Here is a 15,824-nt window from a genome sequence, read left to right on the forward strand (position 1 = left end):
GTTCCATCTTACTTAGGTGGTTTTCAGAATAAACAAGGTGGGTGGAATACATAGGGATCTTGGCCATCAGAACTGTTACGAAGACAAATCTATAGGACTGCTGTAAGAAGTCTGGAATAGGCAGTGGAGACTTGAGAGAACCTCATGCAGCAAGGCCAAGGAAACTATTCTTGTCAATACCTAGTGATGTCCTGAACAGAATGGTAGTCTAGGAACAAAAAATCTAGAGCTAGGAGTGATCGAAAACTAGACTTTAGGACTGTCTCTAGAATAGTGGCAGAAAAGATAAGGAAAATGCTGACTAAATCATGAGTCAGACTTTTCTAGCCTCTATGTATAATCCTTTAATGAAATCTAACTATAAAAATAAAAGTAGCATTTTGAACCAAAGGATTGATTCAGATTAACTTGTATAACTAGATGACAAACTGCTTTAAGTCAAAATCATCACTTTTTTCTGTAATGTAAGCTTCAGCAATATGAATTACATGAAGAGAGGGGAATTCACCTTAGCCTTAGGCAGAAACAGAAAAAACAGCAGCAGCAAAGTGAGATCCTGATTACAACATTTTGAAAACAAAGCAGGAATGACAAGAAAAGTTTATTACAAAAGATAAAAACAGCCAGAGTCTTTACCAAGAGATCTTCTGTGATAAAATGATAAAGGATGTCAATGCTTCTTTCCACCACTGAGGCTGGTTTCTGCTACTTTCATATGTTCTAAGTTTTATCTTAAGTTTAAAATTTCACACTGATAAACCGTGGTATATTCTCTGTTGTCGTGTTCAGTCTGAGGAGTGGGCTGGACTGCACTGGGCTGGAGACTTAATGTGCTGCAGGTGAGTGGCTGGCAGGGACTCGTGTGTCAGGAACATAGGTTGATGATAGGATGATACAAATGATGCAGACTGGAGCCCTGCGAGATCCAGAGATCCTAGAAAAAACAATATAAATTCTACTGCTCCCTAATGCCAGGTCACAATTCTGATTTAAGTAAGCCTATGCAATTAATTCTTCTTACATCATTTACTTAATTTCGTCAGGATTATCTTTCCAATAAGCCTATATAGTAAGAATGGCTATTTTTTATAAAGGAAGACGTTGAAGGCCTGAGATATGGAGAGATGTTTAAGATTACAGTGATATAATAGGCAAAAGCTTAATTCAAATTTAGTCTTCTAAGCTCTTTAGAAAAGGGCTCTAATGTAGATTATTTTGTTTGATCAGGCTCACTTATGTAGAAAAAGCATGGCCTCCATTTGTGAGGAGACAATCCAAAAAGGGAGAACCAGAACCAATCCCAAAATATCTTTAGTTTGCTCATTTGTTTCAAAGACCAAGCTTTTTAGTGCCCTTCCTTATCAGTATGTCAGGAACAAAATTGACGAGGAATAGTTTTTCTTAGATCCTTAGGTGCTTATTCTAGCAATTCTGCCGAGAAAGCCAATCAAAGCAGTAAATTCTATGGCCCAAGACTTGAGTTTATTTCTAATCCATACCATATAAGGCCTTGAATTATGTGATATCAATCCATGGGCAGAAGGATAGGTTGGCAAAAATTTGATAATTTCAAGAAAAAAATAAAGTTACCTGGTAGAATGGGATCATTGTGATCTTCTTCAAAGGGCTGTCTCTGAAAGGCCTCAAAGCTCATAGTTTCATCATTGTCTGGCAGCTCCTGGGGGATCTGACCATCCCCAGTTTTACACACATCAAACTTCACCCACTGGTAACTGTAGAATCAGAGGGAGCATTTCTGTTAGCAATACAATCTATTTTCCCCTAACCATTTTAGTATATATTTGGCTACTCTATTTTTATGAACATCCTTCAACATCCAGATCCTTAATCCCTTCAGTAAACCTAAGTTCTCCCTACCCCACTATATTATCTATTATAAATAAAAGAAACAGACTGGCATAGTTAAGAGTCCTAGTTTAGCCTTAGGTTCTCTGGTCAAGTGTTTATTCTGGTTCTTCCTCCCTTGGGAAAGCAGATGTGGCCACACTCACTTGATACATTTCCGAGCTCCTGGACAACTCTGGATCAGGTTGTGAATGGTTGGATGAGAAAAACCAAAGAAATCAGCTCCAGATGGAAGCACACTGGGAAGTAGCTTCCCCCTAAAGAGCAAGGGGAAAAACTAGAATATCCTATTCAGAAGTACAAGGATCCAAGAGAAAGAAAATAAGACCTCAGTCCAAAGCTGAGAGCAAGAAAAATATCTCACAACAACATGTATCAATACGTGGCGTTTTGTTCACCAGTAGGCTAACTCACCTAGCTGCACTGATGATCTTGAGCAGTTCAGCATGACAGGCATTTGCAGAAGAGCCCACAATGACATTCTCAGGGTCATCCTCAGGCACAATCTCAAACTGGGAAAGATGATGATGGAGTAGGCAGATCATCCCAATGAGGGTGAGAATACAAATCATGCTACTGTTATAATTACCTCACTGTGGAATCTGAAGCTACTCTGTCTCACAATGGATATTGGTTAAGAATGCTTCTCTCAGAGGAAAGCCACAGAACAAGAAAAGAACTCAAATAAAACTGGGAAAGTTTGATTGATTTGTGGGCCCTTAATTTATCTAGATTGGTCAGGCAGGCTAGTATATTCCCAGCACTCTTCTTCAGCAAAGTTTAGAAACTCTTAGATCCTCTATTTTCACTCAATCTCATAGTTGTAATCTAAGTACAAACCAATGAAGTATGAATACAAATCCTGACGGGAAGTAGTAATGATTAGGAAATTGGACAATACCCTATCTGCTTTAAGAAGAAAAATATGGAAAAAAGTTAGGAGTTTTGTATCCCAGTTTAGTTTCTTTCATACTTAGTGTACCCTGAGGTCCAAGTGAGTCATACTATTCCTGACTCTATAGGTGAACCTCATCTTCTTAAATTGGTAGGTCATACTGTGAACTCTTATAGTAGCTTCAACCTACACAGACAGATATACACAATGTCTAGAACTAGTACCTGGGGCTGCATACCACCATCCTTGATTTGACAGGTGTACAAACACTTCTGGTCCGGGTACTTCATGCTGGCATATACTCGGGTACTGCAGAAACCCACAGGGTAGATGGCGCCCTCATCATGGAAGCCAGGCCGATCAGTGATGATCTATAGTGAAAAGAACCCCCCACCCCCACAAGGTTTTTGGTCACAACTTGGGGTCACCTGGAACTGACAAATAGTGACTTATATCCCTGGAGTGTGTGTATAGCAGAAAACTGACCTGATCTCCTGGGGACTATTCTAGGAATAGTGCAGACTAGCAAGGGGTTACTTGCTAATGGGAACAGACCAGAAATGTCTCATTGACATTTAATCCCATTCCCAAATTTAGCTGATCACCCTCTCTACCCACCACTGGTCTCACTCACCTCCCCTAGGCTATAAACTGTTAGACCCCCTAGTCCGATGGGAAACACAGGCCGTCCTGAGGGATCCAGGGCAATGGGCTGAACCAGCTTGCGAGCACCTCCCTCCATTTTCTTTTTCTTGGATGCTTTCTTCAGAACTGAAACGCAAACCTGGGGTCACCCACTTTAGGTTCCTTGTACTGAGTAAAGGGGCAGAATTTACATGTGGAAACTACAGTTCAGTTTTTTGGCTCTACATACTGCTTGGGCCCTGGGATTTCTCCTCAGGCCCTTGGTGTACTTACTATTACTAATTCACCCACCTTCTCATAACCAATTAGCCCTTTGTACCCCAGGGGTCTTCCCCCTCTGAGAGTTTCAATTTAATTGTCTAAAATTCTCAAAGCCAGGAGAGCTTTCCTAAAAGAGACCTATTCTCTATTGTACCTCTCTATCCAAAAAAAGATGGGAGCCCAGCTTTTATTCTTTATGTCTACTTTGAATCTAATCTGAATTTCTTCCTACCAGTGCTAAGGTGTTTTGGTGGCAATAGGTAGACACCAGTCTCAGTGCTGGGTTATCTGCTATGAATGTGAGAAAACTAGCAGACTGACACCCTTAGGCAAAGTACCTTCCACTTTGTTGTTTTCTTTTCCTTTTTCCTTTTTCTCCTTCTTGGGTTTCTTCCCAAATGGTTCTTCAACCACAGAGCTGGATACAGGAACAGGTCCGGCTCCTTGAATGGGACCCACAGAGGTGGCCACACCATAACTCAAAGGCAGGTTAGAACTGTGGGTGGTTGTTACAGTCTGGGTGTCTCCTTCAGTCAGAGTTTGTAGCTGAAGTAGCTTTTTCAGGAGGTACCTTAGATGACGAAGAGACAAAACAAAGCCAAAAAAAAGATAAAAAAAGTATAGCATATGCTTTACTTTGTCAAAATTACATTTGAGCTTTAGGTACTAAAAAACACTAGAACTGTGTACAACAATGTCAACATTATAGTAGAGTACTGGCTTTGCAATCAGAAGACCTGGATTAAAATCCCATCTCTACTTTTACCTAACTATGGGACCCAGGTAAGACATTATCTCTCTGAATAGTTTCATTTGTAATAAAAGGATAATAGTATTTGAACTACTTACCTGAAAGGGCTACAGGATAAATGAGTTGTAAACCTTAAGCAATTCTATGAGCTATTAATATTATACTGGATTGGTGAATGGGGGAAAGGGAAGGAGATATTAAAGCTAAGGTGCAGTCCTTATCTAAGATCCAAAAGATTAAAAAAGACACTAGGAGATGATCAGTTCTTCTTCCCATTGCCCCTAAGTTTCCTTTAGATCTCAGCTTCTTAAACTGTTGGTGGAGACCTCACAACTGAAAGAGGGGGATTACAAAATTATGATTTATTATCAAGAAATGTTTGCTTTATATACTTATATAACAGGGTCAAGTACAAATTTCTCGGGCAAAAAGGGGTCATGAGAAGGAAAAGTTTAAAGAGCCATGCTTTTTAGATATTTCAAGTCTTGAGGGGTGGTGGGACCATATTTTTATACTCTTGACCATGTATACATTTACATTTTACTGGACATTGAACAGGACAGCTAGGTGGCTCAGTAGATAGAACACTGGACCTGGAAGGCCTGAGTCAAAGCCACCTGTTAGCTGTATTGCCCTGGCAAGTCACTTAACCCTGTTTATCTTAATTTCCTCATATGTAAAATGAGTTGGAGAAGAAAATGGCAACCCAGTCTAGTATCTTTGCCAAGAAACCTCAAATGAGATCTGGCCTTGTGCTCTTTACATATGACACTCCATCTCTTGATGCTGTGCTTTCCACAGCTGTTCCCAATGTCTGGGACTGTCTGTCTCCTTTCCTGTCTCTTGGTTTTCAAAAAAAATCAACTCAAATCCCATTTTCTGTGGAAGATCTTTCCTCCTGCCCCTTCCCTCTGAGATTACCTTCCATTTGCATTGCATATATCTTGTGATACGTTTGCAGGTTGTCTTTAACCATTAGAATATGATCTTTTTGATGGCTGAAACTATCTTCTTGTATCCCCAGGATTTAGTACAGTGTTTGGCACACATAGCTTAAAATACCTGTGGAAAGCTGACTCACTATTCAAGAAAGCCTATATGCCTAGGGTCTCTGCATGTACTGAAGTCCCAAAAAAGAAAAAAAAAAATCTTGTATTATTTTGCACAACCAATTAAAAATATGGTTTGCAACTATGAAATATAACTGACTCACCTCCTTTCTTCTTTTGCTTTGATAAACTTTTCCTCAAGGCGGGCAATTTCATCACAAATAGCTGCATTTTCCTTTAGGAAAAATTTTGAAAAGCATCATCACTTGAATAGGATCGGGAATAAAAGGTACTGGCTAGAAGTTAAAGAAAATCTAGTTAAGCTATGGGATGTTTAAGTTTTCAGGGCTGGGGCATCTACTGAAGCCTAGGGAGAAAACAGAGGAACAAAGCTCCCTCCTGGGTGACAGACGGGGGGGGGGGGAAGAGTTCTACCCCGAGACCCTTAGAAGATATTCACAGCAGAGCATCTGTTCAAACCTTTAATACGAATGCCAGAATAATGTAACCAAAGGGTATGTCTGTTTCATGAGGATCTGCCATTGTCTACGTTCCTTCGGGTGCAGTGACTTTTTTTGGTTTGCTTAAAACATTTCACGAACCTAGTTGCTCAAGGGTGCTTCGGCTGCTCCCATACCTTAGGAAGGACCCTTAAAGAAGCCACAAAGCAAAACGCAACACCTTACGCGAGAAGTCCATTTCCATATCCCTTTTTCGAATTTCTAGGAAAAACGTTTGGAACTTTCCATGCTTTTGGTAGGACGGAAAATGAGGTGGAACAGAGAATTCCACATCCTAAGTAAGTCACCAGATCTTCCCTCCCCACAACAAGTAAAACACCGCGACCCGCCAACTGCCCCGGTTTTGGAAAAGGATTAAGTCTTCTGTACGGGAGGCAGGCTCTTGAGAGGAAACCCAGAGGCGCAGCTGGGGCAAGGAGCTTTATTGTGGGGGGTGGAGTAGTAGCCGGCCCTGGCAGGGGCGGGAAGCCACGGGCAGGAGGACTCACAAACACCGTGGCCTTGGCTGCCTTGCGCAGCCGGAGGTACTTCAGCCGGTACTTCTCGTTCTGGCTCTTCTTTGGGGGCTTTTTCATCCTGGGCTTGCTCGCCTGCAGCGGGGACAGAGGAGAGGAGGCGAAGCCGCTCAGGAGGCTCATGGCCCGGCCCGGCCGCCGGGGCTCCGGGGACCGCGTTCCGGAGGCCCCGCCTGGGTTCGCGGCATCGGCTCCGGCTCCCGTGAGAAGGAAAAGAGAACCGGCTTGCCGGATCCGCGTCGGGAAGGGCCGAGAAGGCCCGGGGGACAGCTAGCCGAGCCCGCTCTCCAGCGCTTCCGGATCCCGCCAGCCACCGGAAGGGACCCAAGCTGAGAGGAAATGACGGTTTTTGTCCGGAAGTATTGCGCCCCCTGGCGGTCGAGGCCGCGACACGTCGCATGTGCGGTTGCGCGTCCGGGAAAGGTTGCCGAAGCGCTTGTTCGGAAGCTCCTTCTGGCGGACGAGAACGCCGGGACGACCCGTTCCCTAGGTTACAAGTCGCGTCGGCTCGTGGGAAGCGCAACCCTTCTCGCACATCCCGTCTCCCGGTCTCCTCCTGCAGGTTTTTGTCTAGACCCTGGCTCTGGCACTGCCGCGTGTGTCCCGCTGGCCCGACCCTGGCCCAAGACTTGGGACGGCCCTTCCCCCGCAGGGCTTCTAGGGCCGAGCATCTCGCGTCTCCTTAGAGAAGGGCGTTTCCCAGAATCTCGGGGCGGCTAAGCTGCACTCGAGCCGCGTTCAGCGCTTTGCAATAGTTCTCCTACGTTTGGGTCTAACGCTGGGAAAAGTGCTCGGCCCGTGATTTCATTGGTTAAAATAAAACCAAAGCCACAAATTACCTCCTTCGTCCCCCGCGTTAAGGAGAAAGACGCGGCTAACTAGGAACTCCGCCTTAACTCCAGAGCTCTACTGGGCGATGAGAAACGCCAAAGCCAAGTGGGAGGGGCGTGCCGGGCTGGCGGAAGACGCATGCACTGTGTGGTACGGGGTCAGCTGGGAAACGTCCTCTTAGGAGAAAACGGGCAGGCGGGGGGGGGGGGGGGGTGAAAAAAAACAAAAACAAAAAACAAACAAAAACAAAAACAAACAAAACAAAAACAAAAACAAACAAAACAAAAACAAAAACAAAAACACAAAAAAAAAAAACAAAGTGAAGTAGCGCCCCGGGGATCACTCCTGGCTTTCTAGATACATTTTTGGAATCTTCTTGTCTGTGGAGATTCTTACCAGCTTTGGGAGGGAAAAACCCAAATCAACCCAAAACGGGCTCTTTGAGAGAACACTGGGAAGAGCTGTTGTAGCGTGGTGGAGCAAAATTAGGAGAAGTTTCCTATTTCAGAGTAGAACCTATTGATAAATCAGGAATTCCTGAGAATGAAGGCGAAATGATTCATTCACTTCCTGACAGGGAGGTAATTTAAACTAGACTAATATGGAAATTTCTTCATTCACCTTCTGACCGAGAGGAGGTAATTTAGATTTGACTAATGTGGAAATTTCTTTAGTTATTGAGGGCTTGATTTTTCTTTTTTTTTTTTTAAACTTTTTATAGGTAGGTAGAGGTGGTGATGATTTAAAAATAAAAATAAAAACTTTAAAAAAACTACTAAATAACATCACCCATTTTATGGTAATTATACATTTGATGAATATTATAATTTATTCATGACCCACACTTTGTGACTCTACTTGGTGTTTTCTTGGTAAACCAAACAATTGGAGTGATTTGCCATTTCCTTATCTAACTAAATGAGGAAACTAAGGCATATGAGGTTAAATGACTTGTCCAGGGCCACATAGTTAATAAGTGTCTGAGACTGACTTTGAACTTGAATTCTCCTGACTCCAGGCTGGCCTTCTATCTGTTGTGCCACTTAACTGTGTTTTCTTGGTAAACCACACAATTAGAGTGATTTGCCATTTCCTTATCTAACTAAATGAAGAAACCAAGGCATATAAGGTTAAATGACTTGTCCAGGGCCACATAGTTAATAAGTGCCTGAGACTGACTTTGAACTTGAATTCTCCTGACTCCAGGCTGGCCTTCTATCTGTTGTGCCACTTAACTGTGTTTTCTTGGTAAACCACACAATTAGAGTGATTTGCCATTTCCTTATCTAACTAAATGAAGAAACCAAGGCATATAAGGTTAAATGACTTGTCCAGGGCCACATAGTTAATAAGTGTCTGAGACTGACTTTGAACTTGAATTCTCCTGACTCCAGGCTGGCCTTCTATCTGTTGTGCCACTTAACTGTGTTTTTCTTGGTAAACCACACAATTAGAGTGATTTGCCATTTCCTTATCTAACTAAATGAAGAAACCAAGGCATATAAGGTTAAATGACTTGTCCAGGGCCACATAGTTAATAAGTGTCTGAGACTGACTTTGAACTTGAATTCTCCTGACTCCAGGCTGGCCCTCTATCTGTTGTGCCACTTAACTGTGTTTTCTTGGTAAACCACACAATTAGAGTGATTTGCCATTTCCTTATCTAACTAAATGAAGAAACCAAGGCATATAAGGTTAAATGACTTGTCCAGGGCCACATAGTTAATAAGTGTCTGAGACTGACTTTGAACTTGAATTCTCCTGACTCCAGGCTGGCCTTCTATCTGTTGTGCCACTTAACTGTGTTTTCTTGGTAAACCACACAATTAGAGTGATTTGCCATTTCCTTATCTAACTAAATGAAGAAACCAAGGCATATAAGGTTAAATGACTTGTCCAGGGCCACATAGTTAATAAGTGTCTGAGACTGACTTTGAACTTGAATTCTCCTGACTCCAGGCTGGGCCCTCTATCTCTTGTGCCACCTAACTGCCCAGTTAATGGTTACAGAGCTATAGAATCAGTAGCTTGTGTAGGCAGTTTTCAATTTTTGTTTAATTTTTTTTTGTCAGCTACCTGATTTATTTTAGGCCCAGGTTTTTTCAGGTCTCTAGGCCAGTAGGCTCTAGGTTTATTTGGCTCCTCTTTGCATCCGTATATAGAAGGCTGAGGAAAAACATCTCCTTTGATATAGGTTTCAGACTGCTTTGAGTTAATGGAACTCATCGGTTTCCAAATAAAAAAGTTTAGAATTTAGTTCTGACTCTTCCTCCTGAGGCACTTGTTTGAAGGATCCCTAAGTACTTGAGTGGGAAAGCAATCTATTACAAGCCAGTTTGATGAATTTTTGGTAAATTTATAGGAATCAAGTATATCAATCCTTTTTTGATTCCAGGAGCTTTATTGCTAGTTTAAATTGCAAATGCAATGATTTTCTGCAGAAACCTAAAAAAATGTACAGCTGAAAAGAGGAATTTATAATATGAAGGTCAATTGACTTCCTGCCACCTCCTTTGCTTCCACATCCATAGTAAAAAAAAAAAAAAAAAAAAAAAAAAAAAAAGTGAAATTTCTTGAGAAAACCCTTAAGAGTAGGGATTATATATAATAGATTATATTTTCATGGGAAAGCATTGTGGAGCAGTGGATAGTGCTAAACTTAGAATCACTGGTCATGAGTTCAAATCCTACTTCTATATATATATATATATATATATATATTTCTAGAAATTTAGATTTCAGTGATGATTAAGATTAAGCATAGTGTCAGAGAACAATGTGCATTTAGAGGAAGTCACATAGAATCCCTGTTTTTGTGGGAGGCTGAGCCAGGTGGATCCTTGAGGTATGAAGTTCTGAGTTGTAGTAGGACTAACACTGATTCTCCCAAGGTAGAAGGCCCTTGGGTTGCCTAAGCAGGAGAAAATCAGCGCAGGTTAGAAAAACAGAGCAAGTAAAAACTTCCATGTCATTGAGTAGCAGGATTGAGCTATGTGTAACAAACCATTGTGCTGCTACCTGGATAAAATTGGCTGTCTCTAAACAAGAAGTTTGTTGATAGGAACTCAGTACCAACAGTTTATTATTCTTTTTTAATAGTGATTGTTTTGTTACTATGGCCTTTGCAATGTATAGTTGTACAGAATTATTTTCAATGACATATGTTGAATTCCAATGACATCTCTCCAGGAAGAGATATGGAATCCAATTCATGGTTCTGCCCCTTAGTGTTGTAAATCTCTAGTTGAGATAATGAAAAGTTATTTGTAATCCTTAAAACATTATACATGTATCAAGGTGAGTGATGGTGATGATGAAAAGGAGGAGATGATACATTTTTAAACCTAGTTAAGATGATAACCTTTTTCTAAAATTTTCATTTTGGCCTAGGTTCTGCCTGCCTCAATCACTCAGGGCAGCTTTGGAGACAGATTGGGCTCTGTTTGCAGGTTCCTTTCACCATCATCTATTTTCCAAAACATGATGGACAAATTCTTATGATGGCAGGAATTTTTGAGGAGTTGAGTCACTACTGTAAAAGTCACTATTTATTGGCTAAATGTCCATTTAATCTTTGGCCTGTTAGGATTTTGCATCTGGATAAGAACCATGGAACAAAAACACGAACCAAATGCATATATTCATAAATAGTTCCATGCCCCTTTCTCACTGTTTTAGTTGGACCTTTATCCTTAGCTTATTGCTTATTAAGATCCAAGAACACTGTGATTCAAGTCATATTTTTTAATGCCTAACATTATGGTTTTACCTAGGAATGAAATTTTTTGGGTTATAATGGACTTGATCCCCAAAGGTCTTTCCAATTCTAAAACGTGCAAACAGTATGTGTTCAGAGGTTCTCTGTTCAATAACAATGACAACAATTGAGGGACATTGTTCTTTTTTTTCCATCAGAATTCTTACCCTGCATATCTGTGACTATGGGTGATCATCATATGCCTTGGATGTGAGATGTTTAGGTTTTGAGGGCTCTAAGCCAGCCAACAAGGTCATGAAATCTACCACTGTGTCAATATGGTGCTTCTGACTGCTTGAGTCTTTCAATACACATAAAACACTCAACCAGCTGAAAGAGATGAGCTCAGAGATGTTGGCACGAAGAAAAAGCAGGATCACATTGAGATCGTTGATAGGGCAGCCCAGCATTTTTCTACTGAGTAGATCAAAAGCTGGTAGCATCTCATAGATAGAGAGTAGTCGCTTATCCCACTGACATAGTCGTGTCAGATTGTAAATTATCACTGGTACCAGGATTAAGTACACTGCTGCACTGGAAAAGCTGATCATCTGGAAGATGGAAAGAGAGGTCAGCCTGCATGTAATCAGATCTGGGACATGAATCTCATCCCTTAGCAGCCCCATTTTGATAGAACAGCTAAACTCCTCTTGGAAGAAGATATTCAGGTGGAAGTATCCGAGGTACAAGCAAGTGGTTGAAATGAAGAGGAGCAAGAGGGAATTCCTTAGGAGGTAGATAGCCACCAGGCTGTGTGAACGCTGCTTACAGGCAAGGTATCTCTCTAGCAGAGGGAACTCAAAGTATCGTTCTTTCCGAGCCCTTGGGGGAAAGAGAGAAAAATGGAAAAAATGTAGAATTAGCAAGCATGTCCAATGGTTGACTTTGAAAAGCTTTTTAAATCCCTGCCCAATGAAAACCAAATAGTGATAGTATCAGAGTGAGAGTCATCTGAAAAGGTTCATTGCATTCAATAATGTGTTCTTTGAGCTGGAGTTATTATTTTGATCCCTTTTTCAAACTTCTCTATTTCTATCAAGGGCATCATCATTTTTCTCCTTTTAGGATGATATGAGGTGTTAAATATTTTGAATTCTTGGAAAAGAAGGTCAAGTAGAAAATGAGGTGATTTTAATTGCATGGATGCCAAACTACCTCCAGGCCACTTCTCCTACTCTCATTGGAACTTAGACAGACTTTCAGGAAAGAATAGATGAGAACAGTATATAGGTGGGACAATAAACTCACTTCTCTAGCTCCTCCCAGAAATCATCAGGGTCAGAACTCTTCTGACGGATCTTTAGCATGTGCTGTACCAGCCGGATAGAGCGGTTATAAGACTTGTCCAGTTCACTGATAATGAATAGGAGGTCAGAGCTGAGAGATGGAGCAGCCACATAATTCCATAGCAGAGTTGGTAGGTACATGATTACAGCCAGAGCCAAGAGGGAATAGGGGAGAACCTGCAGGGTGATAGTGGAACTTCAGTGATTATTGGGAGTAAAGCAAAAATTCTGAGTGTTATGAGATGAGGGTTTTTTTTTAAAGAGAGCATTGAAGGGATGAATATTTCTATTCCCTCTTCCTATATCAAAGGTATAAATGACAGCATAAATTTTGAGCCAACTCAGACCCAAGGACTGATGCTATCTCTTAGCAGGGCCAAGGTCAGTGACTCTCAGCAAGATTAAGGAAATCCCCTGATCACCAACTAGGCTAGTAATTTTCAAGAATGGACAAATTCCACCATCAGGGAAAAGAAAGTGAAAGTGAAAGATATTTCCATAAACAGAACTAAGTGCCAGAGTTTTGCAGATTTGATAGCACAATACTAGGAAAAGAGATGTCAGCATCTGCAATCTCCTCCTTCCCCTTTCTGTGATCTCAGTCCCCTCCCAATTCTCCATATTACTAAACATTAAGATTCTCTTCATTTTTCAAAGCTGACTTCATTATAGTATAAGAGGGCCCAGACTTTCCTTGTTGGAAGAGATTTAAAAATGTTTTATCAGAACTAAAATCTTTTCCACAACACTTCCTCTTATGAAATCTTTCATGATTATTCCAAACTATACTATTATCTCCATTTTCCATATGCTCATGTATGTGTGTTCATACCACAACATCGAATGTTCAACAACATATGGTCTTTAATTAATTTCTGGGCATTCCATGTGTGTGTCTTGTTTTCCCAACTAGGATATAAGTCTCAAGTGAACCTTATAACACTTAATCAATGGTGTGTACATAATAGACACTTGGTAATTGATTTGTAATTGTGAATTACTGATTCATAGCTTCTCACTATATTAGAGGGAAATGCCTTGACCTCAAACCACTCTTGGAAGAGAGTGAAAAAAAAAGTGAAAAAGAAATCTATCTTTACTGTAATTGAAGAACTCTTTTTTTACATTAAAAAAAAGGGACAAATTTTTTCAGTGATGCTATTTCATAAGGTGAAAGAGGATTAGAAGCGGTGGTCCAGAGCCTTCTCTAACTAACTTGCTAAAGCCCATTTTAAAAATTTCAGTTTGATTGGTTATATCTCAGAAGTTACAAATTAGGGCTTGATCTATTGTTTTGCTGATTATTTAGATTTAAGAATATGTTAATAATGTAGAATAATCTTAAAAGTATATGTACTTATTATTTTTTCCTCCTTACTCTGATTATATTTATTTGATTTATATTTATTAATTATATTTATTGCTTATATTGCTTTATGAACACCACTGGAGCTGAGTAACTGTGTAGTAAAAAGTTCAGGGATGAAGTCATCACCTGACTCTAGGTCTAGTGACTATAAGATAATAAAAATAAACAACAATAAGTATTGGCATTTATATAACACTCTAAGATGTGCAAAGTGCTTACATCCATTATCTCATTTGATTCTTACTAAATCCTATTTAGAATCCCTCAGATTCCTATTATAGCTAAGAGGTCTCTTTAATACAGTCCCTGGTTTTGTATGAATGTCAGTGGCATCTTGGTGGATTTATAAACACAATCACATAGGATGTTAAGCAAAGCTTTTTTCACCTATCTACCTAACAATTGGTCCAGGCAATGATTATGCCTGCATTCACTGTACCTTGTGGGTCCAGAGGGATTTTGTCTTATAATTTCCAGCAGCATCCCATTCATGATGCACCAGAGAGTCCCAACAGGAACTGTCCACATAGCCAGCCTGCCTGATGGTGAAGTTACTGGGAGAAAAGCAACTGATCCGAGAACCTGGAAACAGAAAAAGTATTGAAGTGGTATTAAACTACACAGTGGAAACCTAGGAAATGATGTTCTCTGTGAACCACTCTTAATCTCTTTATCATTTCTATGCTTATCTTCCTAATTTCCTTCTAGTTCAATAATATTTATTAAAACAAATTTATTTTTTCAAACAACAAAAATTTTATTTTCTCCGCCTCCTCTTCCTTCACCTTGAAACAAGAGAAGAGAAAACCTTTGTAACTAATATCCATAATCAAGTAAAACAAATTGCCACATAGGTCACATCCAAAAAATAATGTCTCATTTCTGCACCATTCTCTTAAAAAATGGTTATTGGACAGATCAGAGTTCTTCATTTATTCTAAGTTGTTTGTCTTAATGATCCATAAGCATTTATTAAGCACTGACAATGTACCTCTTAGAACAGACTGTTGCATGCCTAGAATTCTGACTGCAAAATTGGAGGGGCAAGGTGGTTGTGGTGGTGCCAAAAGATTCTAATTATCTATTTTACTATTGTTTCCTAAAGCATATCTGCTTGTTTTGTAAATGGAGAAACTGAGGCAAAGTGAAGTCAGATACCCTTTTTAAAGTAGAGAGTGAAACAGTTCAATTCTTGCCTTAGGCACTTACTAGTTATGTGACCCATTTAATCCCTGTCCCATTTTAGTTTCCTCTGTTGTAAAATGGGGATAATACCTCATAGAATTGCAGGGGGAGGATCAGTTAACATATGCAAAGAGTTTTGCTAATCCTGAAAGCCTTGTGTATATACAAGTTACTATACCACAGAAATGTGTCAGGACTAGGAGGGGAATTCAGGCATCCCAAGTCTTACCAGTTTTAATGTTTTTTTGTTAATAGGGAAAAATAAACCAACCAGGCAGAGTAGGAGAATGACATTGGTGGAAAGGAAAGGGAAGAGATGCAGGGTTCTGGCAGAAAGAAGAAAATATTTTCCTCCTTACAGCTCTTGGAAGAGATAATAGCTTACCAGTGGAGAACTCCTGGGCAAACGCCAAGGACATCAGCAACAGGGGGAAGCCCACAGTCACAAACTTGATAATTCGATCGATGGGCAGCTCCAGGCGCAGCCCCTTGAGGTGAGGGCCCCGTCTGTCCGGTAGCAGGGCATCTGAGAGCATGTACTCCGCTGCAGTGCGTGCAAGAGACATGATGTTCTTGAATAGGGGGCCTGCAGAGCCGTAGGGAGAGAAACGCAAGGAAGGAAGCTGGTGCTTCAGAGCCTGCAGGCCTCTGAGCAGAGTGAGTCGGCAGCCCAGGAATGAACTGGGCCAGGAGCAAGGCATAGGTTTCTGTAAATAACTGGTGGAGACCCAGTTTAGCCCAATACCAACTAATTAGAGGGAGGCTTGAGGCTTGGGTGTGTCCCTAAGGATGGAAGATCAGAACAGAATAACCATCTTTTCCCACTGTGGCTATCCTGAATCTGGGTGGGACCCTGTGGCTTTATGCTGACCTCTCATTAATGAGTTATTTTT

The 15,824-nt window shown here is 40.8% G+C and overlaps 2 protein-coding genes across 3 annotated transcripts; both read right to left on the bottom strand.

The window, feature by feature from the left end:
- Positions 1 to 331: 331 nt before the first annotated feature.
- On the bottom strand, positions 332 to 6,797 carry TBRG1 (transforming growth factor beta regulator 1). 2 transcript variants are annotated; one of them, XM_031960956.1, is made up of 9 exons: positions 6,477 to 6,797; positions 5,632 to 5,702; positions 4,006 to 4,238; positions 3,396 to 3,532; positions 2,986 to 3,132; positions 2,281 to 2,378; positions 2,013 to 2,123; positions 1,591 to 1,733; positions 332 to 934 (listed from the first exon to the last, which is right to left on the bottom strand). In XM_031960956.1, the coding sequence occupies exons 1-9, from the start codon at positions 6,624 to 6,626 to the stop codon at positions 786 to 788; spliced, it is 1,239 nt and encodes a 412-aa protein (XP_031816816.1). In that variant the 5' UTR covers positions 6,627 to 6,797; the 3' UTR covers positions 332 to 785. The 2 variants fall into 2 exon arrangements, with proteins under 2 accessions (XP_031816816.1, XP_031816817.1); XM_031960957.1 differs by lacking the exon at positions 6,477 to 6,797 and adding an exon at positions 5,948 to 6,470.
- Positions 6,798 to 11,273: 4,476 nt separating this feature from the next.
- PANX3 (pannexin 3) lies at positions 11,274 to 15,497 on the bottom strand. Its single transcript, XM_003764342.1, has 4 exons — positions 15,317 to 15,497; positions 14,186 to 14,328; positions 12,340 to 12,554; positions 11,274 to 11,913 (listed from the first exon to the last, which is right to left on the bottom strand). Exons 1-4 carry the CDS (start codon positions 15,495 to 15,497, stop codon positions 11,274 to 11,276), a joined length of 1,179 nt encoding a protein of 392 aa, XP_003764390.1.
- Between the last annotated feature and the right edge of the window lie 327 nt (positions 15,498 to 15,824).

Source organism: Sarcophilus harrisii, chromosome 3 (assembly GCF_902635505.1).
Source record: "Sarcophilus harrisii chromosome 3, mSarHar1.11, whole genome shotgun sequence".
NCBI classification, from domain to species: domain Eukaryota; kingdom Metazoa; phylum Chordata; class Mammalia; order Dasyuromorphia; family Dasyuridae; genus Sarcophilus; species Sarcophilus harrisii.

Excerpts from the sequence above, each read along its gene's own strand:
- TBRG1 (XM_031960956.1), bottom strand. The coding sequence starts at position 6,626 with ATGAGCCTCCTGAGCGGCTTCGCCTCCTCTCCTCTGTCCCCGCTGCAG. Across the intron at positions 3,533-4,005 it reads AGAAAACAACAAAGTGGAAG|TTCTGAAGAAAGCATCCAAG; the intron begins GTACTTTGCCTA and ends TTTGCGTTTCAG. Across the intron at positions 2,379-2,985 it reads ATGGTGGTATGCAGCCCCAG|TTTGAGATTGTGCCTGAGGA; the intron begins GTACTAGTTCTA and ends CATCTTTCCCAG.
- PANX3 (XM_003764342.1), bottom strand. The coding sequence starts at position 15,497 with ATGTCTCTTGCACGCACTGCAGCGGAGTACATGCTCTCAGATGCCCTG. Across the intron at positions 14,329-15,316 it reads TGCCCAGGAGTTCTCCACTG|GTTCTCGGATCAGTTGCTTT; the intron begins GTAAGCTATTAT and ends TTCTGTTTCCAG. Across the intron at positions 12,555-14,185 it reads AATCCCTCTGGACCCACAAG|GTTCTCCCCTATTCCCTCTT; the intron begins GTACAGTGAATG and ends ATCACCCTGCAG.